This window comes from Corvus kubaryi, unplaced genomic scaffold (genome assembly GCF_017639235.1).
Source record: "Corvus kubaryi isolate FWS band 111438036 unplaced genomic scaffold, C.kubaryi_AGA036_p1.0 37130, whole genome shotgun sequence".
NCBI lineage: Eukaryota > Metazoa > Chordata > Aves > Passeriformes > Corvidae > Corvus > Corvus kubaryi.
In genome coordinates, this window is record NW_024581033.1 from 88564 (window position 1) to 112971 (window position 24408).

Below are 24408 nucleotides of genomic sequence, written 5' to 3' on the forward strand. Positions count from 1 at the left end.
GCTGAGGGGCGGGGAGGCCATGGCGGCCGAGGCGGCGGAGCGGCACCTGGGGCTGCTGCGGGACGAGCGGGAGGCCGAGCTGGCGCAGAGCAGGTGCGGCACACACGGCACAGGCACCGACCGCCGGCGGGTTGCGGGGCGGCGACGGCCGGGGACACCTGCGGCTGGGGGGGCGCGGGACCGCTGTGGGCAGCGCAGAGGGACCCTCAGCTGGGACCCACTGTCTCCTGGAGAAACCCAGAGGGACCCTCCTCTGGGACTCCCTGTCATCTGTAGGAAACCCAGAGGGACCCTCCTGGCACCCTCTGTCACCCGTGGGGATCTCAGGGACCCTCCCCTTGGACCCACTGTGACCTATGGAAACCCTGAGAGAGCCTCCCCTGGAACGCCGTGTGACCTCCGGGTAACCCTCCTGTCAGCGGTGGGAATGCTGCTGGAATCCCACCGTTCTGACCAGCTCACCCCAACAGGAAACCCACCCCGCAGGGCTCTGATCCATGGGGAATCCTGCTGGACTCCCCCTTAGGACCAGGACACCCTCTTAGATGCCCACGCTGGGGGTACAGACACTTACCCAGCCGTGAGGATGGAGCTGCCAGGAGCCAGGATGAGGCCATTCCACACTGTCCCCTGGAGCTGTGGCCCTCAGCCTTACCCCATGGTGTTCCCACCCGTGTTTGGTTCCCAGGGCATGGCAGGAGAGTGTCTCCCTGAAGGAATTGCAGCGGAGAGGGGTCTGCTTGCTCAAGCTCCAGGTCACCAGCCAGAGAACCGGCCTCTATGGACGTCTCCTCGTGACATTGCAGCCCAGGAATCGGGATTCGGACACCGAGCTGCCCTCCAACAGCTTTGGGCCTGGTCAGTGACATTCCTGTCTTTCCAAGGAAAGATTTCCCATCCCTGGAGGTGTCCAATTCCATTCCAGTCATGGAATGGTTTGGGTTGGAAAGGACCTTAAAGCCCATCCAGTGCCACCCCCTGCCATGGGCAGGGACACTTTCCACTACCCCAGGTTGCTCCAAGCCCTGTCCAACCTGGCCTTGGGCATTTCCAGGGATCCAGGGACAGCCACAGCTTCTCTGGGCAGTGACACATTTGCCCCACCTCACACTCTGCCTTCAAACCTTTGCAGGGGACATCGTGGGGCTGTACGAGTCAGCCGGGCAGGGGGAGCCGCTGTGCACGGGCGTGGTGACACGTGTCACCCCCAAGGCAGTGACGGTGGCCCTGGAGGAGCCCCGGGATGGGGAGCTGGCCGTGGACCACGAGCACTCCTTCCGCCTGCTCAAGCTGGCCAACGATGTCACCTACAACAGGCTCAAAAGGTGAGGGCTCGCCCGGGCTGACTGCCCAGAGGGATGAGGAGTGCCAAGGTTAGTCTGGAAAAGCTCTTCCCCGACCCTTCCCAGTTTGGATTTATCGTTCTACAGCCTCACAACAGCCTCAGTTTACCCACCTGCTGGCTGGTCCTGCTCTTCCCTTCCCCTCCCCTGGCTGCGCTTTGGCCCCGTTGCATTTCCTTTGGAACTCTCTGGGTTCTTTGTAGGGCCTTTTCCATCCTGGCAGCAGGAGTGAACAGCTCCTTGCAGAATAAAGGTCCTGAAAAAGCACACGTGGCTGTACCAAGCAGGGACGGTGGGAAGTGGAAGCCTGGCCAGCACAGGGATGTGTGTGCAAGGGCTGGGGGATGCAGGAATTGCGTGGGATTAGTCCTCCGGGGTGGCATTGTTCAGACTTGGAATAGTTCAGTCCGTACTCACAGCCTGTCCCTGGGCCCTTGGGAGTCTCCAGAGGAATTCCTGCTGTGCCTGTAACCTGGATATTCCCTTCTTTGGCAGAGCCTTGACTGCACTCAAGCAGTACCGTGGTGGCCCAGCCTCCGACCTGATTGACGTCCTCTTCTTTGCCTCTGCTCCCAGGGCGTTCCCTGAAACAAGTAAGGATCCTTTCTTATCAGGCTTCACGGGCATCCTTGGGAATTGCCCATGGGAACACAGATAGCTCCGATCCCAGTTTTTATCCACACGTGCAGCCACTTTGCTGCAGAAAAGACCCCAGTGCTGAATGTGAGTCACCAGTGATGCTGCAGCTGGTAGCATTGTGTGCTTCTCTGGAAAAAAACGAAAGATGGAGTGACACAGCTTCACCTTTCGGAGAAGCCACGGGGAGAGCAAAGGCTCTGATCAGCAGCTGTGTCAGGTATCAATAACTGCTAATGGATTTTATCCCTTGACAGAAGGGAAGGATCATCTGGGCTGCAAAAGTCAGGGAATGAGGGCTGAGGGTGGGCTGGGCTGAAGGGTGGGCTGTGTCTGAGCCATGTGCAGAGCTCAGGTCTCTGCTCTCCCCACTCGTGCTGTCCATCCCTGCCAGGGTTCTGCCCCTTTTCCTCCCCTCCACAGCTCCCTGCACTGTTTGTCTTCCTTGGATTCCTGGATTGGGCTGCCCACCATGGTTTGCCTCTCTGCCATCCCCTCCAGCCAGGCTTGACTTCTGATAGCATATACCAGGGACAAAAAATGGGTGTTAATGAGTCCTACCCCATTTCTCTAAGCACTGATCCCAGTCTGAGTCAAACCTTTTAGCCCTTTGGCTGCCTGAGGACCTTGGTGCACTCAAGGTTTTAATATGAAATAAAATAATTAAATTTTAATCAACCGACTTCCCTCAACAGTGCTTTCACCCCTGGGGGAGCAGAACTGCCTCTAATGAAGGAAAACTCCTTTTCACCACATCACTCAGCTGTGCCAGGCTGCGCAGAGATGAACTTTCCATCTCCCCAGCACTGGGAATGTGGATGGACGGATTGAGCCACGTTAGGCAGACAGAGGAGGTGCAGTGTGAACACAAAGGCCTCGCAGTTACCTCCTCACTTCAGAGCTGCTTTCTCCCCAGCTAGGGAGATGTTGTACTAGCCAGGAATTAAGTGATAATAACTTGGAATAAGCCTGCCCTGAGCGGAAGGGCTCTGGACAACAAACCTCCCCGCACTCAGGCAGCTTTTCCACGTCACAGCCTCTCCTTCCATGACCGAGGACCCATTAGCCTGGTTTCTTTGGGGATCTGTCTCGTCCCGTCCATTACCTGGTTTCACACAAACCCATCAGCAGCAGGCTGAGTCAATAAGTTCTGGACAGCTGATGAAATTGGCTGTCTAGACACACATCTGTGTCAACACCGTTCTGGGATGCCAGACGAGCTCGCTTCCGTCAGAGACCAGGGAGCCACGGGGAGGAGAGAGGGCAAAATCCACTCCAGCAGGTGAAATGTGCAGCAGCAGAAGCCTAAATCTGATGTTTTATTTAAATGTGGGGGAAAAGATGAGAATCCTAATTTTTCAATCAGGGAATCTTGTAGGTGGGCCCTGATACCACTGTGCATTTCAGTAATTAATTACCAGACAGCAGCAGCCCAACCCAGCACATCAAAGCCCAAGTCCTTTCAAAGCACTTAGAAGTGCAATGATAAATACCCTTGGCATAACACAAAAGCATGGGACAGGCTGTGGGAAGAATAACCTAAGAACAGTCAAAAGGAGAGGAAGGGATCACCAGCAGGTAGCTGGGATCTGCAGCAAAGATCGGGACAAAGCACTTCCACACCTCACCTTGCTGCCTCCAGGAAGGTGCCAAGTGGGAGAAGAATTTTTCCAAAAAGGCAGACTCTGAACTGAGCAGGAATTTTGCCCTTACCAGACTCCCTGGGAAGCAGAATCCAGGTGCTCACCCATCAAAAATGCCCTGCTTGTCTCCCTTCCACTTTGACCTGCACCCATGGCCCTGCTGGAGCTTCCTCCAAACAATCCTCCCCTGCTCCCAGCATCCATGTGGGACCCCTGCACCCCCACATTTTGGGAATGGGGGGGAGCGGAGAGGCTTTGCTTGCCAGCAGAGGCCAGCATTGCTCTGCTTGCCGTGCTCCTCCTGGCCATCCAAGAGGATTGGATTCCCTTTGGAAGGCAGGCTCTGCCTTACCTGTGCCCGTCAGTGATAGCTGCCAGCTCTCTCCTGTGCTCCTGGGCTGGAGGAAGTAAGGGAGGCTCATTTTTCATCCCAGCACTGGCTCCAGAAGGCCTGGCTTGTGTCCAGTTCAGCCCATGGCTGTAAAAACATTTGAAAAGGGAAAGAAGCAATTTAAAATCCTGGTTAAAAGGCAGGAATGTCCCCAGTAAAAGCCAGCCTGGCAGCAGAGCACTGGGAAAACACCAGGGATTTCCATGAAAAACTTCCTTGGCTTTTTGGCACAAGCCACTTGCAAAACACCCGAAATGCTCCTCGTCCCTCTGCCCTGTCATCACAGGGGCCGTGGAGAGGCCCCCGAGGCTCTTGGGGAAGACTAAGCAGTCCAGACAGCTCAGCTGCCAGATACTTTGGAAAACAGGGAAAGTTCTGATCCAGGCTGAAGTTCCCAGCTGGATTCTGTCCAGCAGCATTGGCTGCAGTGAGGTTGTGCCAGGGAGGAGCTGCTGGGGAGGGTCTGGATTGCTCTTGGTGGGGAATATACCTTGGAAAGGGCTTCCAGCTCTGGAAAACCTGGGCTCTTCCTCCCAGAAAGGGCTGTTCCCATCCATTTTTGGTGCAAAGACCCTTTTCCTGGGCTTGGTTATCACCCACCCACCCACTGCGTCACCGGAGCAGCTGGAACTGTGCAGAAAAGCGTCTCAGTTCTGGGGAATGTTGGGGCACCAGCCTGGGCAGCCAAGGTGGTTTGGTTTTCAACACTAAGAAATGGAGCTGGGCATCAGGGAACAATTACCCGGCCACCAGGGAGACACATTGCAGGGATTTCTTCAGGTGAGGATACCTGGAGCCCAGCTGCTGCAGGGAGAAGAGTTTGGAGGAGCCACAGCATCCCATAGGAGGCTTTTCCCTCCTCCCCACCACTGTGGCCAGCCCAGGAGAGGCACATTCCCAGCCTTCCCACACAGCAGCTCGTGGCAGCGTGTGCTTAGGAGGGATGAGGGTGGGCACATGCCTGGAGAAGTTCCTGAGCTCATCCTTGAGCAAGGAAACATCAATGACTCCCACGGCCCGGCTGTTCCTCACTGTGGGAAATGCCTCTCAGGTTTTAAGCTATTCCTGCTTTTTCTCCCCAGCCCATGGGATGCTTCCTGCTCTTCTCTTAGTCATTAACACACTCACCCAAAAATTACATCTAAACCAAGAGGCAGTGGCAGCAAAAAGCACCTTTAGCCCCATTTCTCTCTTCCCCATCACCTTCTCAATGAGTACATTTTGTTTAACCTCATTTGGTGGTGCTGCTTCAAAAGCCCCAGGCCGCACGTGAGTTCACCTGCCTAAAACCAGGAGAAACTTCCATGGCTTTAATCCAGCCCTTAATGCAAAGGGAGGGATGAAGCACATGATGCCCGGCAGGGAAGGATGCCCAGAGACGTGTCTTATATAAGCTTTTGTGGGAACGTTATTTTCGGGAAACCTCGGTGTAATGAGTCATCATCCCTGCTGTAATTAACTCCCATAATGAACAAGGAGATTAGGAGCAGGACTGGGGGGGATGAGAATCAATTTGGGCCTAAATGAGATAAATCTGGCAGGTTAAAAAGGAGCTTTTGAGAATTCGGTCTCTGCAGTGAAACCAATTCTCTTCTAATGCAATTTGCATATTCTTTCCTCTTTTTTCCTCCCTTCCTAAAGCAGAAACTAATTTTAGTTTTATCATTTAAGTTGCTCTTTGTACCTTTTCCTGCCTTCATTCCCAGTCTTGGCTGGCCACCACGGGGCTGCTCTGTTCTGCTCACAGACTCTGTGGGTTTTCCTGCTTGTTCGCTGGTGCTGCGTTGGGTTTGTTCACTGGCAGTGATTTGTTTGCCAGATCTGCTACTTCCTCCCCAATTTTCATTGTAGATTTCACTAAAGATGCTGGTTCTCCTGCAAAACAAACCCAGAGCTCCCTCCAGAGCCAGGAAAACCTACCTGTTTGATGCTGGAGCAGCTAAATGCCTCTTAAATTCTGGGAATTCCACCACTGACTGGCTGAAGGCCAGATATCAGGGCTGGGGAAGCAAGGATGCAGGATGCATGGATGCCTGTTTGTTTTGGAAACATGAAATGCTTAATTTTACCTTCTGGGGTCTTCCAGCCCCCTCAGTGCCTTCCCTCCCAGCGTTCTCCTCGTTATCAGCTGGATTTGGGCTGGCTGCAGAGAGCGCCGTGTATTCCTGGATTTGTGCTTCTCAGCCAGCTCCCAGCTGGGGCTGAGGTCCCAGTGACTGTCCTGCTGTCTCCCCAGAGCCTCTGGAGTTCTTCAATGCCTCCCTGGATGAGTCTCAGAGGGAAGCTGTGTCCTTCTCCCTGGCTCAGAGGGAGCTCGCCATCATCCACGGGCCTCCCGGCACAGGGAAAACCACGACGCTGGTGGAGGTCATCCTGCAGGCTGTGCAGCAGGGCCTGAAGGTGAGGCTCGGTGCCAGGGCTGTGGTGACAGGTGACCACCTCAGGTGGCCACCAGTGACCACCCCTCCTGGCGTGGGGACGTCAGAGCAGCTTTCCAGTTATGGGAGGGGCCTACAGGGAAGCTGGGCGGGGATTCTTCATCCGGAACTGGGGTGATACCACAAGGGGAAATGGCTTCAAGTGGGAAGAGGGGAAATTTAGGTTGGATATTGGGAAGAAATCCTTCCCTGTGAGGGTGGTGGGGACCTGGCACAGGGTGCCCAGAAAAGCTGTGGCTGCCCCTGGATCCCTGGCAGTGTCCAAGGCCAGGCTGGACAGGGTTGGGAGCAGCCTGGGATAGTGGAAGGTGCAGGGGGCGGGACTGGATGGGCTTTAAGGTCCCACCCAACCCATTCCAGGTTTCTGTGATTATTTTGCACGCTCCTGGGCTTTCTGGCAGCTGGAGCAGCTCCCGTTGGATCTGTGCTAATCCAGAGCCTGGCTTGGCTTGCAGGGTCCAGGGGCTTCCCCAGCAGCTCCAGCAAGGTCCTGACAGAGCTCAGGTTTGGTGTTCACTGGGGACCCTACACCCGTGCTGCAAAGCAGGGAGGGAATTACCTGTGATGGTGGTTTATTCCCAACAGAAGCACGCTGGTCTCCCTCTCTCTGCTTCTTCCTGCTTGGATTCCTCTGCTCCAGCCTTTGGGTGCCCCAGAGGTGCCAAGGCCGTGTTTGTGCCCGGCAGGTGCTGTGCTGTGCCCCCTCCAACGTGGCCGTGGATAACCTGGTGGAGCGGCTGGCCGGCGGCAGGGCGCGGCTGCTGCGGCTGGGCCACCCCGCCCGCCTGCTCCAGCCCATCCAGCAGCACTCCCTGGACGCCGTCCTGGCCCGCGGGGACAACGCCCAGATCGTGGCCGACATCAGGAGGGACATCGACCAGGCCTGGGTGCGTGGCCCTGCAGCGCGTCCCGCGGGGGTGGGCACGTGTGGGGCCTGGAGTAATCCCACTGCTCTGGCTGGGGGATAGAAGGTGGGATATTTGGGAGAAGTTCTTCCCTGTGGGGCAGGGGAGGCCCTGGAATGGGTATTTCAGAGAAGCTGGGGCTGCCCCTGGATGCCCCCTGGCAGTGTCCAAGGCCAGGCTGGATGGGGCTTGGAGCAACCTGGGCTAGTAGAAGGTGTCCCTGCCCATGGCAGGGGGTGGAATGAGATGATCCATAAGGTCCTTTCCAACCCAAACCATTCTGGGGTTCTCTGATCTTCATGTGCTGGAGGGCAGAACTCCTCCTGCCTGAATCCCTCATGGCAGTGGGAAAATCCCAGTCCCTGCTGCTGTGTGGGGAGCTGCTGCCCCTCACATCACCTGTCTGGCCTGCTCCATGCCCTCCTCTTCACCAGAGAAACATTCCCATCATTAAGTCACTTCCTAACGAGCTCTCTGCCTGTCCTGACACTCCCTCCCACTCTCAGCCACCTCAAGTAGGAAGCAGAGCAGATTTAAAAATGCATCCTTAATTTCTTCTTTCTCACCCTAATTTTCCTAACCTTATCTTACAACATAGCTCCGCTACTTGGGGTGAGGATTTGATGCTAATTAGGTTCTTTTCCTTCCCTTTCTGGTGGCAGCACTGTCCAAAAGCCATTTTTTTACTTCTTTATTTATTTTCTTTCTGTCTCACTGGTGATTAATTTTCCCTTTCATGTCCTTGGGAGGATTCTGTCACAGAAGCTGCCCTTGGCTGCAGAGAGCTCATCTATCTGAGGTCCTGACCCATCTTTTCCTCCTCCTGCCCGTTTCTCCCCTGCCACGTGCCCTATTTGTCCCTGGAACAATTTCTCCCTTTGCAACTCCGTGTTTTGCCTCTTCTCCCTCCTTCCCTTCACCCCAGCCCACAGAAGGAGCAGTAACAGAATAAAAACCTGTGCCTTCTGTGGGCATTTCCCACCCCTTTGTGCCTCCTTCCCTCACCTCAACTTCTGGATGCCCCTTGCCCCAGCAAGGTTTCAGCCCCACAGTACCTGAGCAAGAAATGCAGCACAGGTCCAGGGCCAGTCCAGCTCCAGGGATGCTGAGGAGGGTCAGGGAGCAGTCCAGGAGAATGAGGCAGGGAGTCCAGGGAAGAAACCGGGCTCACTCCATGAGCTGGCCTTAAATAGACTCCCAGACCAATGAGTGGATGGGGAGCCCCCATGAGGCAGGTGGGGATGATTAGAGCTGAAATTCCTAATCACTAACTAGGAATGGGTGACATCCAGACTGACCATATCCTCAGGGCCTGTGATCCCACCCCTGGAATTCCTGAGCCCATTTCAACCACACTTGACAGACACATGGAGGTTTCACAGTTTTAAATACCCATGAGTCCAACCAAAACAGGCGGCTGAGCTGATCCATGGTAGACCCTGAAAAATCCATCCATCCATCCATCCATGGTATGACCATAGAAACCAGCAAGTCTTACTGTTTTGGCTGCATATAAGAGCTTCTGTCTGCAGCCTTTTCATCTTTCTCAAGTCATCAGCCTTACCTCCAGGGAAATAATCCCAGTTTCCATCTGGGATTGCTCAGTGAGCCACATCTGAGCTGTGGTCCCACGGCTGCTGCTCTGGAAGTGCTGGTGCCCAGTGCTGGTGGGTTGGGGTGGTAGATGCACTTCATAATACCTGTTAAAAAAAGCCCTGGGCCTGTCTGGGTGCTGCCCTGGATCCTTTCCAGCAGCTCGGAGAGGCCAGTTTGAGATGGCAGAGCTGCTGCTGGGGCTTGGGGAGCCCTCCTGCTTCCAGAAGGGCTCTTCTTCCCCAGAATAAAATAGGAAATCCCAGTCTCTCCCTCAGCAGAGGAACAAGACCCCTCTTTCCAAGCATTCCTCTGTGCTCTGTGCCCAGATGCTTTGGCTGGTCGCAGATACGGCCAGAACTGAGTAGCAGCAGTTAGCTCTATCCTGATTTTTCTATTTTCTAGGCAAAAACCAAAAAGGCCCAAGACAAGGGAGAGCGAAGCCATTTCCTGGGTGAGATTAAGACCCTGAAGAAGGAGCTGAAGGAGCGAGAAGAGGCTGCCATGGCTGCGGCCCTCAGCCAGGCCGGCATTGTCCTTGCCACCAACACAGGTGTGAGATCCTCCTGCTCGGTGTTTTCCCTCCCTTTGCCAGGTGAACCACGTGCCCTGCAGGGCAGCATCCTGCTGGGATAGCTGGGAGACTTGCTCCGAGCTCCTGGGAGCTCAGCAAAGTCTCCCAAACCCCTCCCCAGTGGGGTTCTCCCGGCTCCCACTCTGGCACAGGATGTTGTTGAGCTCAGAATATGGATCTGGAAGGGCCCCTGGTAGCTCTGAGTAGGAGCTGGGAGTGCAGTGAGTAAACAAGTGCTGCTGGAGGTGTGCAATCTGCTCCCGATTGCATAAGTCACGTGGGATTGCTTCCCTGCCTGGAGCCCTTCCAGGACTGATGGAATCCAGCACGTGTTTCCAGAGCCCGCTCCCACGGCTGCACGGGGCTGCTCCTGTTCTCACCCAAATGGTGTGACACAGGGTTTTAGGGAGCAGTTCCAGGTGTCCATCGGGCGCCTGCAGCTACGGGTGGGAAGGTTTGGCACATGTGGAAGGGCTTTTCTGCCTCAGGTTCTTGATCCTCCAAGGCCCACTTACAATCTTCGGATCTGGTTGCTCAAGGGTCGTTTGCTGAAAGGAAACATCAGTAATTTTAGGTCACAAAAAAGCAAGTTACTGGAGTGAAGGTTAATGGAAAGATAAATCCTTCCGTGTCTTAGTCCCTGGGAATTGGCCTCTCTCTTCTTTTAACTTGCCTGAAAGACGGGGAGATTTCCTTCTCCCAGTAGAACTGGTATTCTTGTTGATCAGCTGTGATTCTCCCTGGGACTGGAGCTTCCCAGCCAGCTGGGGGTCTGTGCAAGTGGCAAAAGTCAAGTTATATCTGTACAACTCACCAGAGCGGATTCATACAGGCTGGAAAACAGTTTTGGAAGGAAAACAGTGCCTTTGATGGCAAACTGGAACGTCTGAGGTGATGCAGAGCTGTAGAGGCAGCAGGATTTACAGTGGCAAAGCCAAATCCCTGCTCTCCGAGCTGCAATAGCACAGGAGCTTTGGAAAAAACATTTCTGTGAATAAAAATCCCCCGGTCTGGGAGGCTGGCTTCTCCACCCTGCTCTCCTCCCTGGCATCCTTTCTGGGAACAGCAGGGAGATTTGGATGCCCCTGGAATTCAGATTTCTGATCGAGGCGTGGATCAGTATCAGTAGGTCTGGGTTAGAGCAGGATGTTTGTAAGGAGACAGATGTTACAGATGGACTTCTGATGTTAAAAATCAGCCCTCGCTGTGGCTGGCTGGTTCCAGTCTCCTTCCCCTCTTCCCGGTGCCACAGGGAGGAGCAGAGGCGGTGGGGTCTCAGCCCATCTCCCCTTCCCTGGGTGTCCCTCGGTTACCAGATTGGTGGATCCCCAGTCCCTTGCCCTCTGAGTGCTGCGGATGAGGAGTTCTGTTGGCACTGGGGGCAGCAGGAAGGTGGGTGTTCCTTGCTCTGCTCTGGGTGAAGCACTGGAGCATATTGTTTGGCATCTGGGCTTTGCTGCTGTTCCCAAAGACACTTGGAAGCTTCTGGGCCCAGATGCCAGGGAAAAAAGGACAAAGAGGAACTGGCAAAAACAATCCTGACTTACACATACCAGTGGATACGTGTTTGGCAGGGCTGGATTCCTAAATCTCTGCAAAGAAACATGATTTCACTTGCCTCAGTCACTATTACAGCTGGTGAGGTTTGTTTCCAGAGCAGGTTCCTCGCTTTTCCTCACTTCCCTGCTCAGTTGGGAACCTTCTCCTTCCACCAGGTGCTTCCTCAGACGGCCCCCTGAAGCTGCTGCCTGAAACCCACTTTGACCTGGTGGTGATTGATGAGTGTGCCCAGGCTCTGGAAGCCAGCTGCTGGATCCCTCTGCTGAAGGCTCCCAAGTGCATCCTGGCTGGGGATCACAAGCAGCTGCCCCCCACCATCATCTCCCACAGGTAAAAATCCTGGATCCTCCTGGCTTTCGTGCAGCTTCCGAATCCTCACGATGGGAGACATTTCATGGTAGAGTTCTGTGCTGCCTGCAGGCTCTGTGGAATGAATTTGGGCTCATCCTCAGGCTAATCCAAGTCTCTCCTTTAATTCTGCTTCTGTGGTTTCCACATTTATTTATTTACTGTATTAATATCTGAATTGGCCCAGTGAGATGCTGCATTATCACACACCTCAGGGGTTATAAACCTCCTAATCCCTACAACGTGGATAATAAGAACAGTTAGTTTGTGAAAAAGAGCTGGGGATAGTGCAAATTGCCTGTGCTTCCAGGGGGATACTGCAAAGAGTTCTGAGGAATCTTGGAGTAATTTAAAACATAAATGTGCTCATGTTTATCTGGTTTAGGCAGTTCCAAATCTGGAATTACTGAACCACAGAAGCAGAGAAATGGGGCTGACTTCATAAACGTCCTCTCCTGCTTCCAGAGAATAATGAACAAGACACATATCTGCCATCTCACTTGAGTTTTGAACACAGGAAATGAAAAATCCAAGGCAGGCAGCAGCTCGCGGCACGTGGCTGAGAGATAGGGAGAGCAACGTTCAGGGGCTGCAGCATCCTCTCATTTTACCTCTCTCAGATGCCCAAAAGCTTGCTGATCGTGGCAGGTGATAAACACGTGCTCAACTGCTTGGAGGTGTCCGGGCTGGTGAGCTCCAAAAGCCTCTCCAGAGCCCTGCACCCTTGGCATCCTGCTGTTTATTCCCTGGGAATTTGCAGGCCAGCTCTCCATGCCTGGGTTTTCCAAGCAAGGCACATTTTGGAGTAGTATCTTGTTGGTAGCAAGAAGAAATTGGCCATTTGGTCCTTCTAATTTCAGGGTTGTCATTATTTTCTGTAAGTGGTGCATAAGGTTCCTCTTCTCCTCCAGAAAAACTGCATCCATAGTGCTCCATAGTGCCCATCCAGCTGGATCCACCTCAGCAGCCTCAGCCTGTTTCTTACCCCAGACTGTCAGATTAAGGGCAAAACACAGTAAGAATCCCAGCTCTGTTACTCCGGGGCTGACACTCAGCTGATGTCACTTTTGGCTCCCTCTTTTGAGATAAGGCAGCTTTTCTTCACTCCAGAAACATTACAGCAGCTGCTTTTTTCTGCTCTGTCACGGTGGCTGCTGCCAGGAGCCTTGGCTGGAGCCAGCAGCAAAAAGCTCCTCACGTCCTGCAGAGCTCCTGGATCTCCTTCTGCTCCTGCTTGAGGAGTTGTGCTTTTCTCTCCATCACCTAGACTTGGTGGCCCCAGCAGTGCTGGGGGAATGATCAAACTCCATGCTGTCAAGGATCTTTCCCAGCCTGAACAATGTGATGCAAATAAATGGGACGCTGGAGAGCCCTGGTTTGGGCTTTCCACATTCCCTGCAGGCCCGGGAAGCAGGGCAGAGGCAGGTCCCTTCCACCTCCTTCCGTGGGTATTTCCAGAGCTCCCACAAAGGCCCCGAATCACCTGCCACCTCCTCTGTGGTTCAGAGGAAGCAAGGAGCTATTTCCAGGGATGATTCATGCGGAGGACTCCAACCCTTCCACCCACCTTCCCCTTCTCCATTGATGACAGCGGGCCTGGAGTGGGTGGGCTCCTATTTTTGGGGCCACGGGGAAGGGTCTGAAGTTATCCAGGATGAATCCAGGCTGGCAGGAGGCTCGGCTGTTACTACAGCAGGGGAAGTCAGCCCTGCTCAGGCAGGAAGCCTCTGTCCAGCAGGAATGCTCTGGGACTGTATTTTTCCTCCGTGGAATCAGCATTTACCTGTTACTGTCAGCAGTGATTCCATGAGGCCTAGGGAATGTTCAACAGAGAGTCTGAAGGGTGCTCTTCTTCCCTGCTTTCTGACACACCTGGAGCTGTCCCAGGATGCAGAGGGCATCCCCACACACACCTTGCAGTCCATGCTGGCACATTCCAGCCCCCTCTGATCCCCCTCGGCAGCTCCAGCCGAGGCTCACAGGCAGCAGCTTCCAACGTCCATCTTGGAGGTCCTCCTTCTCCTCCATTTTGTCCCTGTCTCAGTGGGCATCTCCATGCCAGGGCACTTCCTGCAGTCTGACAGGAACATTTGTTTGCTTTGTTGGAGCCCTCATTCCACCCTTTTCCCGACGAATTCATCTCCACATCAGGGCTCTGATGTCTTAATTTGGTTTTACTCCCCTCAGATATCAGCAGATGTTTATCAAACCTCTTGCTCTCAACCTGTTTCCTAGACAAACACAGGGATATTTTGCCATCTCGTTTGCCAATGGTCATTCTGGATGTCTGCACCATCCCAAATCATCCCAAATCCATGTGCTGATTCCCACATCAGGTCTGAATGGAGTCACTTTCACTTTGCCATTGAAGCACCAGGCCTTGGGTTTCTCTGGTAGCCTCCACAGCTGAAATGTCCTAGGTGCACATCCATGAATGAATTAGCATTAATTACTATTATTATTAAAAACTCCATTAATGTGGAGTTCCTGAGGCGGGAAAACTCAGCCTTCTCCAGGCTTTTCCAGGCAAATCCAGTGTGTACTGCAGGGATCAGTCACACCAGCAGCTCCCGTCTCAGGGATGAATAAGAAAAGATATGCCATGACTGAGGACACAGCTCCAGCCTTCCATGGGAAACAATTCCCTGTTTTTCTCCTAGTGCTGATCATTGTGGACACGTACAGGGCAGGCTGGCCAAGCACAGCACTTCCTGCAGGCAAAACAAGGTGAAGGCAGGTTAGCAACAACTCCTGCCTGCTGTGGGCTGGCTTTGGGAATTCTACCTTCCCAGCTGTACTTTAAAGTAGATATTCCCAAGCATCCCCTGCATGGTTCTGTCTGTCCAACCTCTTATCCCAATTTTATTTCTCTAAAGCAATCGATAAGTAAAAAACCATCTGCTCAGGGCACTCAGGATTTTGTGGGCAGAGAAATCAACCACTGTAGGAATTAACTGAGTGGTAAAATAATAGAAAATTATTAACAGGTGAAATATTGCCAGGCAGATTAATTCCTCATTATTAATTCAGCATATAACCAACCTGCTGTGGATCCCTGTGGTGGGAATGGTGCTGGAAGGGTAGGGAAGAGCATCATTCCTGAGGCTTGCTGTGAGGTTTAGTGGCTGTTTCAGGCATGTGCCTGCACCTGAGTGCCAACAGCTCTCCCTGCTAAATTTCCTTCCTGTCCAGGAGATCCACGCTCCGTGGGCAGAGTGGAGCTGGGAGAGTCAAGCTAATTCCTGATAACTGGAATGCATCCCCCAACCCCACATCCTGCTCTGCCCCCTCACCCCACCCACCCCAGCCCACCTCTGGCAAACTGCTGCCTCCCAAGTCCTGCAGCCCTGTCCATCCAGAGGTTTTTCCCTTTTTTTTCGCCTGTGTGCTGCATCCTATGAGTCAGCAATGAGGAGAGCTAATGAGGCCCGGCTTCTTGGAAAGATTTGTCCTTAATTGTCCCTTCTGCACGTTTAATGACTCGGCAGTGTCTTGTCACGTTTCCCAAGTGCCTGTGGTGAGCGTGGCAGGGCTGGCCGGTGCCGCCGCCATCCGCTCGCTGTGGGGCCGCGTAGCGCTGGAACTCCCCGGCAGGCATCGGATGCGTGCCGTGCCCCGGAGCTCGACGGAAGGCGTTCTCCTGAGCTCTCCCCTGTCATCGTTCCATCACCTTCGTGCTGCTTCATTGTGTCTGGCAGCCGCCAGCCCCCCTCAGTGTCAGCCTCTGTGAAAAATCTCCGCACGCTCGCAGCATCCAAGTGCAATGACTTCCATCCTTCTTCCTCAGATAGTGCCTCCCAACAAACGCTCTGTGGGGCCGGGGAAAGCAAATAGGCTCCTGAAAGGCTGAGATCAGGAGGAATTTGATTGATTTGTGCCACAGATAGGGGGAAAGGGTGCTGCTGGACGTGATGGGGGTTTAATGGGTGAAAAAGCAACGACTGTGGTGCATCCATGCGTTAGTCCAGGGTGAGGGCCCAGGGAAGGATGGAAATGCTGAAGCAGCAGGGGTCTTGCTGTGTTGACACTGAGCATTCCAAACTTTGGGGTGGAGCTCTGATCCTAGTGCACCGGAGTAACACCGCTGCAGCCTTACACTGATGGATCATGGAATCCTGGAATCACTGGGGTTGGGAAAGACCTCCAAGACCACTGAGTCCCCCCTGTGACCAATCCCCACCTTGTCAGAGCACTGAGTTCCACATTCAGTTGTTCCTTGAACACCTCCAGGGGTGGTGACTCCACAGGCCATACGGTTGGCATTGCTTGAATTCCGGTGGCAGGATCCAGGTGTCCAGGCTTCTCTGATCTCACAGAATGAAGAGGGTCTGACAGGCAGCACTGTTGGCACCCAGGTGGAACAGGGGAGACAGTGTCACCCCAGGGGAGCCACACGAGGGTGCTGAGCAGGGCTGGAGTGCACGTGCTCCCAGAGCGTTCCCACGGGCACCCTCGGCACCGACGGACACCGCGCGTATCGGGAAGGGCTGGCTGAGCCCATCCCGCCCTGGGCCGTCGCTGGGGGATGGGCCCTCCCGCTCTGAGGCGCTTCTCCGCGCAGGGCCGCGGCCGAGGGGCTGTCCCTGAGCCTGATGGAGCGGCTGGCGGGGCCCTACGGGGAGCGGGCGGTGCGGATGCTGACGGTGCAGTACCGCATGCACCGGGACATCATGGAATGGGCGTCCTCGGAGCTCTACGGCGGCCGGCTCAGCGCACACCCCTCCGTGGCACAGCACCTGCTCAGGTGGGTCACTTGCTCTCTGCTGCTGCATCATCAGCTGAAATGTCCTTTGCATCCCGGTTTGTCCCTTCCCTGCGGAGTTTTCCGCTCCTCCTGTGGCCGGGGTGGTGTTTTTGTTTCAGCCGTTGCTTCATCGAGGAGACATTACCTGGGGGGGTTTGTCCTTTTTGCCCTGTAAGCAGAAGTGAGGCAGAGTTGCCTTCTGTGTCCTCCTTCGCTGTGATAATCATGGAATCCCAGGGTGGTTTGGGTTGGAAGGTTGGAAGCCCATCCAGTCCCGTGCCATGGGCAGGGACACTTTCCACTAGACCAGATTGCTCCATATCCCATCCAGCCTGGCTCTTCCAGGGACAGGGCAGCCACAGCTTGTCTGGATATTGCTGTAACATCAGCGATGGTAACTGGCCCTTTCCCAAATACCTTGTGCAGGGACCTGCCGGGAGTGTCCTCCACGGAAGAGACCAGCATTCCCTTGCTGCTCATCGACACCGCTGGCTGTGGCCTGTTCGAGCTGGAAGTGGAGGATGAACAGTCCAAGGGCAATCCAGGTACCATTGGCCAGAATGGATGGACTGAGGTGCTCAGCCCACCATGGGCTTGGCCACATCCCAGAGATGTCCCCCTGGGGAAGGTGGGCTCCCAGAGAGCCTTGCTTAGCTGAGAGATCATTCCCTCCATAAATCCTCAAGCTCCAGGGACTCCGAGCTGTGTTGGAGCTCTGGTGACAGTGTCCAGCTTGTGGATGGCCACTCTGGCTGCCATGTCCCCTTGCAGGGACATTTCTCCATGCTGAGGGCTGGGACAGGGTGGAGAATGCCTGTGGCAGGTGCTTTGCACCAGGGAAGGGCAAACAGCAGCAGGCAGAGCACAGGCCTGTTTTGGGAAGGCTGTGGATAGGGCTCAGAATTACCTCCTAGTCCTCTGCTCCTTCCATGAAATCCTGTCTGGCTCTTCTCCATGGATTTTCCTAGAACACCGAGTTCCTGCTGGTTTTCACCTGAAAAATCAGGTTTCATTATGGAGCTTGGATGCAAAGTCAGGCTGGAAAATGCAAGGGCAGTTTTTACCAGTTTAAATATCTTTCACCTTCTGTTTGACCCCCACCATCATTCAAGTGCCCCATTTTTCCATGCACCATTCCCAGGGCCCTGCTGAACACAACAGGCTCTTGTTCCCTCGCAGAGAGCCAAAAAGCCTGCTCTGAGAGAACTCGGGGATTTGGAGCAGGGGATTAGAAGCACATCTCCCCAAATTTGGGAGGCAGCCTTTTGGCACAGCTCACTGCAGAGTCTTGATGTTTATCACTGTGTTTTGCTGCAAAGCAGAAGCCCAGCCAATAAACCATGAAAGAATTCGTATAGGATTTAATTTTTCCCCTTAGATCCCTCTGAACCAGGCACCATCTTGGATAACCAGTTTGCGGCAGCCTTTCCTGCTGTTTTGGGGGAGATGGGCAGACTCCTCCGGCCCCTATTCCCTGTCACACTCTGTTCCTGTCCCAGGGGAGGTCCAGCTGGTGGGGATGCACGTCCAGGCCTTGGTGGACGCCGGTGTGAAGGCCAAGGACATCGCTGTGGTGGCTCCCTACAACCTCCAGGTGAGCTGTCCCTCTCCTGGCATCCCCCCTCTCCCTGCACATGGAGTACCACAAGATCCCAGAGACCTGCAGAGCCAAATTTAACCCGCATTTGGCACCAAGTCCCACACCTTTGGGCAGCTGGAGGCCGTGGAGGGAAGAGCTGTTAGTCAGGTGTTCCACTCGCAGCCTCAGGAGATGCCAGTGCTCATCCTGGTGGGTTTGGGAGGGAGGGATTTTCCCCCAGATGGTGCCATTTTAATCCTTTTCACCCATGTATTTCCTTTAAAAGCTACCCTTTGGCCTGTTTCTCAGGTGGACATGCTCCGACAGCACCTTGGCCACAGCCACCCCGAGCTAGAAATTAAATCAGTGGATGGTTTCCAGGGAAGGGAGAAGGAGGCAGTGATCCTGTCCTTTGTCAGATCCAACAGGAAAGGTAAGAGCTCGCTGCTGGAGCGCTGCCCCTCGGGGAGTGGGATGGAAGTCGTGTAGCCAAGTGCTGTGGTTTAATTGCGGGGCTCTAACACTTGGCTCTGCGTGGATTTACCGGCAAACCCTCCCTTTTCAGCCGTTTTTCTTTAATTAATGAATCTCTGTGCTGTCAGGGCTGCAGAGGAGGCTCCTGTGGTACAGCAGGTCCAGGAGTGCTCAGTTTGAAGGTTTCCTGGCCCTTGAGGCTTCAGAAACAATTTAAACCAGAGCCCTAAGAACGTCACATCCCATTAGCTCCACATTTAGGGGAGTTGGGGGGTAATTTCTTGGGGTTTGAGCCCATTTTGGGTCAGTTCCCTGCAGAAAGTGAGCAGGAGCTGCCATCCCAAGCCATGCACAGAAAATGCTGCTTTTGGGAGCAAAATCTAGAGCAGAAAATCGAGTTCTTTGCTATCAGCAGCTGCAGTGAAAGTTAATAGCTGGAAAAAAGCTGCTACCCTGGGGGCACGAGCCTCCTGTGGGGGAGCTGAAGGATTTTGTGGAGCCAGCTGAGCAGGATCACTCTGTGATCACCTCTGTTCCATGCTGGGATCAATTCCCTTTCCAAATCCACAGCCCTGCTGCCCCACATGTGCTGCTGGAGGTGAAATGCCGAGGGCTGGAAGGGGAAAAAAGGGGGGAAAGTGTGCTTGGAAGGAGGAGGTGCCTCTTTTTCCAAGCCTAGAGGAGGAAAAGCAGCCTTGTGGGGAGAATGGAGGTGGGGACAGCACTAAGAATAGTCTTGATCCAGGAGTGACTCACCCCTGTGCTGGTGGGAGCTGGTGGCCCCAGGAGGGTGAGTGTCCCACAGCCCCTTCTCCTGCACAGGGAGAGGCCAAAGCTCAGGTGTGGGGCAGGAACTGCTTTCCTTGGGGCACGGGGAGGCTTCTCCTTGACCTGTCCCTCTGCAGCCATTCCTGATCCAGCAGGAAACCTTCTTTTAAGAGGAAATCCTTCCCTGGGAGGGTGCTGAGGCCCTGGCACAGGTTGCCCAGAGAAGCTGTGGCTGCCCCTGGATCCCTGGCAGTGTCCAAGGCCAGGCTGGACAGGGCTGGGAGCAACCTGAGATAATGGAAGGTATCCCTGGCCGGGGGTGGCACTGGATGGGCCTTAAGGTCCTTCCCAACCCAAACCATTCCAGGGTTCAGAGGAGTTGGACTTGCCCCTGCAGCCGGGTTAAACCTCATCGGAGAAGCTGGGAACTGTTCTCCGAGCAGGGAGAGGGGCTCCCCCTCGGCCCGTCCCCCGAAGGCAGCACAGATGAGGCTGCTGAGGCAGAGCCAGGCTGGGCACTGCTCTGGCAGAGATGGCATTAATCTCCTCCTGACTGCCCTGCTCGCTGTTGCCTGGAGCTCGGCACCACCCACGCTCCGCTCTCGCTGCCTGATCCTGCCTGAGTCATCCCGGCACTGCCGGCTCCCGCTGCTGTCTGTGAGCAGAGCAGAACCTCCCCGAGTTCCCAAATGGCTGTTCCCACAGACCCTCTGAGAGTTTGGGAGCTCTGTAGGACAGGGGGGAGTTCTTTACCTGCAGTCCCTCCTCTGTCGCAAGGTGAGCCTTTTCCACGCTGCTCCATCTTGTGTTTGCTCCCAGCTCCAAGCTGAGCTTGTGTCGTGGGCCAGGCAGGGAGATAGTTCCCCTTTCCACGTGCCTTCCATCCTCTTCCCAACCCCAGGAGCTCAGTGTGGGGCCTGTGGAACACAGGTAGGAAGAGGAGCAGGTGTGAGCAGGGACCAGAGCCCGTAAACGCCAACTCCCACCCTCCAGCAAAGAAACCCTTGGGTCACTTGGACCAAACCCCTACTTAGAGGCAGCCCTGCCCCCTCTGGCATCCCTTCCCTCCTGTCTCCCAGGTGAAGTGGGCTTCCTGGCCGAGGAGCGGCGCATCAACGTGGCGGTGACGCGGGCGCGGCGCCAGGTGGCCGTGGTGTGTGACAGCCACACCGTGGGCAGCCGCCCCTTCCTGCGGCGCCTCCTGGACCACCTGGCCCAGCACGGCCTCGTGCGCTCCGCCTTCGAGTACCTGGATGACCTTGTGCCCCAAAATTACCCCGGGGAGGGCCGGGCCCAGCGCCAGCAGGGCCCCAAACCGCCGGGCCCCAAAGCACGGCCGGCTCCGGCCAGGAAGCTCAAGGCGGCGGCGGCCGGAGCAGGGAGCCAGAAACCAGGAGCACAGAGCTCGCCAAGCACCTCTGGGCCTGGGAGAGAGGGCTCAGGGACCAAGGAGGGTGGGGACAGGTTCAGGGCCATGCTGGTGGCCTTCCTGGCGAGCAGCGAGGCGCAGCTGGATTTCCCAGCGTCCCTGAACTCCCACGAGCGGATGCTGGTTCACGTGCTGGCGGAGGAGTACGGGCTGCAGCACCTGAGCTCCGGGGAGGGCCGGGACAGGTACATCAGTGTCCGCAAGAGACTCCCCGAGCAGTCCCCGCTGCCCTCCGAGCCCCCGCTGCCCTCCGGGCCGCTTCCTGAGCCCCAGCATCCCGGCGGGAACACCCCTGACCCCGCGGAGCCGGGGAAAAGCAGCAAGGGCTCAGGGAAAGTGGACCTGAAATCCCTGCACCTGGAGAGAGTCCAGAGGGAGAAAGCCAGGCGGGAGGAGGCGGCGAGGAAGGTGCAGGAGCCCGGCCGTGGCAGCAGGAAAAAGGACAAGAGCGAAGCCAAAGGTGGGTCAAGCTTTTCCTAACCAGCACAAGTAATGCCCTTCCTTGAATGGATCTTAAATCCCAGTGGGGTTGCTCCAGACCTTGGGATTTGTGCATGGAGCGTGTGGCTCCTGGAAAACTGCAGGGAGGTGGGAACTGGCTGCAGCACCCAGGGAGAGGGGTTTGGATACCTGGAGGCACGTTCCTTAAGTCAGAGGAAAAACACTGGGGACCCTTTCCCAGGGGAGAGGCTCAGGAGCTGCATGGGAGGCTCCCAAGAGGAGCTGAGGGAAGTACCTGGCCCACACTGAAGGATGTAAAGGCAGAGGCTGCCCTGTGGCTGCAGGAGGGTGGGTTTGATCCCAGGCCCCAGTCCAGGTGTGTGCTCCCCTCTCCCAGGAAAGCCGGTGATCGGGAGCGCGGCCGGGGATGATTTCGACGCTCTGATCTCGGCTGCCATCGAAGCTGACAGGACCTGCGGCTTCCCCCGCTGCAAGGCCTCTGTCACCACCCTGGGCCAGCTCTGCCACCACTGCCAGCGGCTCTTCTGCCTCAGCCACCACATCCCCGAGGTAAGGAGGGGCAGGAGGAGCTTAGCCTGGCAATTCTCCCTGTGGAGCTCCCCGGGCAGGGTTTCCTTGCAGGGAGTTTGGGCAGAGCCCCCCTCCCTGTCAGAGCCTGCGCCGACCTCAGGTACACAGGGCTGGCAGGTGCTGACACCTGGGCTCTGCTCACCTCCTCCTGAGGGCTTTTCTGTTTTCCTCACATTTTGTGCCCTTCTTTACCATTTTCTGGCACTTGTCCTCTAAGGCTGTGTGGATAAAGTGAGGCAGGGAGCAGAAATGGAGAAGCACAAGTTTCAGGCTCGAGCGAGCCTGGACTCAATTCCCAGCTCTTTGCACATTCCCTCTGCATTCTGAGGATGATTCCCAGCCCTCTGCAGATCCTCTCTGCATCCTGGGGACAGGTCAGGCACGGAGCAGTGCTGCCTGGCCAGCAATTCAGAATTGCCTGTGTCCCTGTTGCTCATCCTGCAGCTTCCATGCCCTGTGGAGCTTCCTGGAGCTCAGCAGCCCTATAAATCCTTGGCACAGCTTTTCCCCCTGTCAAGAGCTATCTGTTTCCATGGCAAGGATTAGTTGTATTTATGGTCACTCACCATCCAGGAGGATGTGGATTTATTCCCTGCAGAATGGCCTCTCCCTGCTGAATTGTAACGAGGCTCCAACAGCTGTAGGGATTCAAATCCATGTCAGCCCCAGGAAGGGCTGTCACGGCTCTGAGGGAACAGGCTGGGACCCCCCTCCAGGGAAACATAAATGACTCTGGGATGGGCCAGGAAAAGGGGTCAGATTTTAGGATCTCAGCTGTGGGAGATAATTCCAGTGTTGGAGTTGGCTCATTAAAGCAGATCCATGGCTAAAAAAGGTCTCCCATTCCCCAAAAGACCTTTCCCAGTTCACTGTAAAAGGGGTGGAAGGAGCCATCTGAAGCATCCCAAAGGATGATTTACCTGCTGTGCAGAGCCCAGGACCTGGATCTTTGTATTTCATTCTCTGCAAGAGGAGCTATAAATGATGGCTTAATAAAAGATAGAATCATAAATATTAATTATTAATTTTAAACAGTAAGTATATGAATAAACATATAAAAATATAGAATCTAAATATAAAATGAAACTTATAGAACCTAAATATAAAATGAAACTAAGTGCAAGTAAAATTAAATAGTTAACAACGATAAATAAAAATAAATCGTCATAAACCAATAAATTTAAATTATAAAAATAAGCAAGTGTATAAAGCAATATAGCAACACAGTAATATAATAATAGATAATGATGATGGTGATGATAATGATGATAATAATAATAATAATGGTTGTAAGTGATGGGAGCTGATTTCAGGGGGATGCAAAGCAGGTAGAAAGGGGGTTGCAGGCTCAGGGAGTGCCAGCCCCTGGTTGCCCCACGGGCGGTCCCTGGCCCGCTGTCCGTTCTCTCCCGCCAGGCCCACGGCTGTGGGGAGAAGGCCAAGGCCCACGCGCGGCAGCGCATCAGCCGGGAAGGGATCCTGTATCCCGGCAGCGGCTCCAAGGACAAATCCCTGGATCCCGCCAAGCGAGCCCAGCTCCAGCGGCGCCTGGACAAGAAGCTCAGCGAGCTGACGAGCCAGAGGAAGGGCAAGAAGAAAGACAAGGAGAAATGAGGAACCCAAATGCTGTTTTTTTAACCTCAAAGCCACAACTCAGCCCCCCGAGGGTGAAGCTGCTGTTCTGGGCCTGGGTGGAATGGGGGGCTCCATTCTGGGGGGGAAAGCTGGAGCTGGGAGCCTTCCCAAGCCGCAGGGCTGAGGCAGGGCAGGGAGAGCTGCTGTGTTGTCCCGGTTATCCGTACGGACACGGTGATGGATGCGCTCAGGGGCCGGGGCACATGGGGGAAACGGGCATTAAACACCCAAAGCTGTCGGTGTCACTGTCACATCGGCCCCTGCAGCACAAAAGGTGGATGTCCGGGAGCAGGAGCGTGGGAGGCACCGAAAAGCCCGGCTGACCCTGTGCTCCGGGGAGGATGGCTGAGGGAATGGCTGTGTCCCAGCCCGGCAATCCTCCGGCACTGCTCGGAGCTGGAGGGACCCGGCCTGTCCACACCGCAGCCATTCCCTCCCCACCTGCGCCAGGGGCTCAGGAGGGGCTCAGCGCTGCTCCGCCCGTGCCTGGGGATGGGAACAGGGATGGGAATGGGGAGGCCTCGAGCCCAAACAGAGCCGCTCCAGCCCAGGGAACCACTTCCCTGGGAGAGCCAGCCTTCCCTGTGGCACTGGGAGGTCTCTCCCTCCTCACTGCCGCCTGTCCCTTCCCTGACGCTTCCCAGACCTGTCCTGCCCTTCCTGCAGAGCTCCTTGGAGGCTGATTCCCACTGAGAAAGCCCCCAGTGACAGCAGGTACAGCCACGTGAGCTCTGTGCAGCCCTCCCAGGTGGGAGGGAGCCTTGTGTCCCTCCTGGACCTTTTCCTAACCCCTCATGCAGGGTCCATCCATCTCCCCACCAAAACAGCTGCAGCAGTGTTTTTTGAGCCCAGGATGAAGGAGAAGGTGCAGAGGCACCTCCAAATAGGAATGGCTGGAGAGGAGCACTATAAAAATGCCTGACCCACACATTCCCCATCATTTTGGGGCTGAACATCACAGATTCCAGCACCTGTGGGAGTCACTCACCTCATCCCAAGCAAAGCTCAGCAGCTGGCAGGAGCTGCCAGCCAGCCAGGGATTTCTGTGTCCGTGTTTTCCCAAGTACTTGGCTGGGATAGCTAATAAGCAAAATTTCCCCCAGACCTTGTGGCCTGTGGGTACTGGCTGTGAACAACTTCCCACAAAAACTTCCTCATCCTTCAGAAAACCTCATCCTTCAACCCTGCCCCCCCCACCCTTGGCTCGTGCCACAGTGCCCAGGGCAAGGCCATGTGTCACCCATGGAGGGATGGCACCGGCTCCCCTGGCAGCAGATGGGATGGGGGGGCTCCTGGAAGGAAAGGTGGGGAGGGGG

The 24408-nt window shown here is 55.2% G+C and overlaps 1 protein-coding gene and 1 long non-coding RNA gene across 3 annotated transcripts; one reads left to right on the plus strand and one right to left on the minus strand.

Moving 5' to 3' along the window:
* Positions 1-9: 9 nt before the first annotated feature.
* Positions 10-23343, plus strand: IGHMBP2 (immunoglobulin mu DNA binding protein 2). 2 transcript variants are annotated; one of them, XM_042021211.1, is made up of 15 exons: positions 10-93; positions 689-858; positions 1133-1325; positions 1839-1936; positions 6250-6413; positions 7138-7338; positions 9355-9502; positions 11239-11413; positions 15993-16175; positions 16602-16720; positions 17675-17769; positions 18064-18187; positions 20076-20885; positions 21264-21436; positions 22874-23343. In XM_042021211.1, the coding sequence occupies exons 1-15, from the start codon at positions 20-22 to the stop codon at positions 23069-23071; spliced, it is 2925 nt and encodes a 974-aa protein (XP_041877145.1). In that variant the 5' UTR covers positions 10-19; the 3' UTR covers positions 23072-23343. The 2 variants fall into 2 exon arrangements, with proteins under 2 accessions (XP_041877145.1, XP_041877143.1); XM_042021209.1 differs by lacking the exon at positions 22874-23343 and having other exon boundaries at positions 21264-22478.
* Positions 3473-7142, minus strand: LOC121661263. The gene is made up of 4 exons (XR_006014896.1): positions 7011-7142; positions 6083-6432; positions 5698-5888; positions 3473-4100 (listed from the first exon to the last, which is right to left on the minus strand). It is a non-coding gene; the product is annotated as an uncharacterized LOC121661263 (long non-coding RNA).
* Positions 23344-24408: the final 1065 nt, after the last annotated feature.

Coding starts and splice junctions, on each gene's coding strand:
- IGHMBP2 (XM_042021209.1), top strand. CDS start 20: ATGGCGGCCGAGGCGGCGGAGCGGCACCTGGGGCTGCTGCGGGACGAG. Junction 1,937..6,249: donor CAGGGCGTTCCCTGAAACAA/GTAAGGATCCTT, acceptor CTGTCTCCCCAG/AGCCTCTGGAGTTCTTCAAT. Junction 20,886..21,263: donor GGACAAGAGCGAAGCCAAAG/GTGGGTCAAGCT, acceptor CCCCTCTCCCAG/GAAAGCCGGTGATCGGGAGC.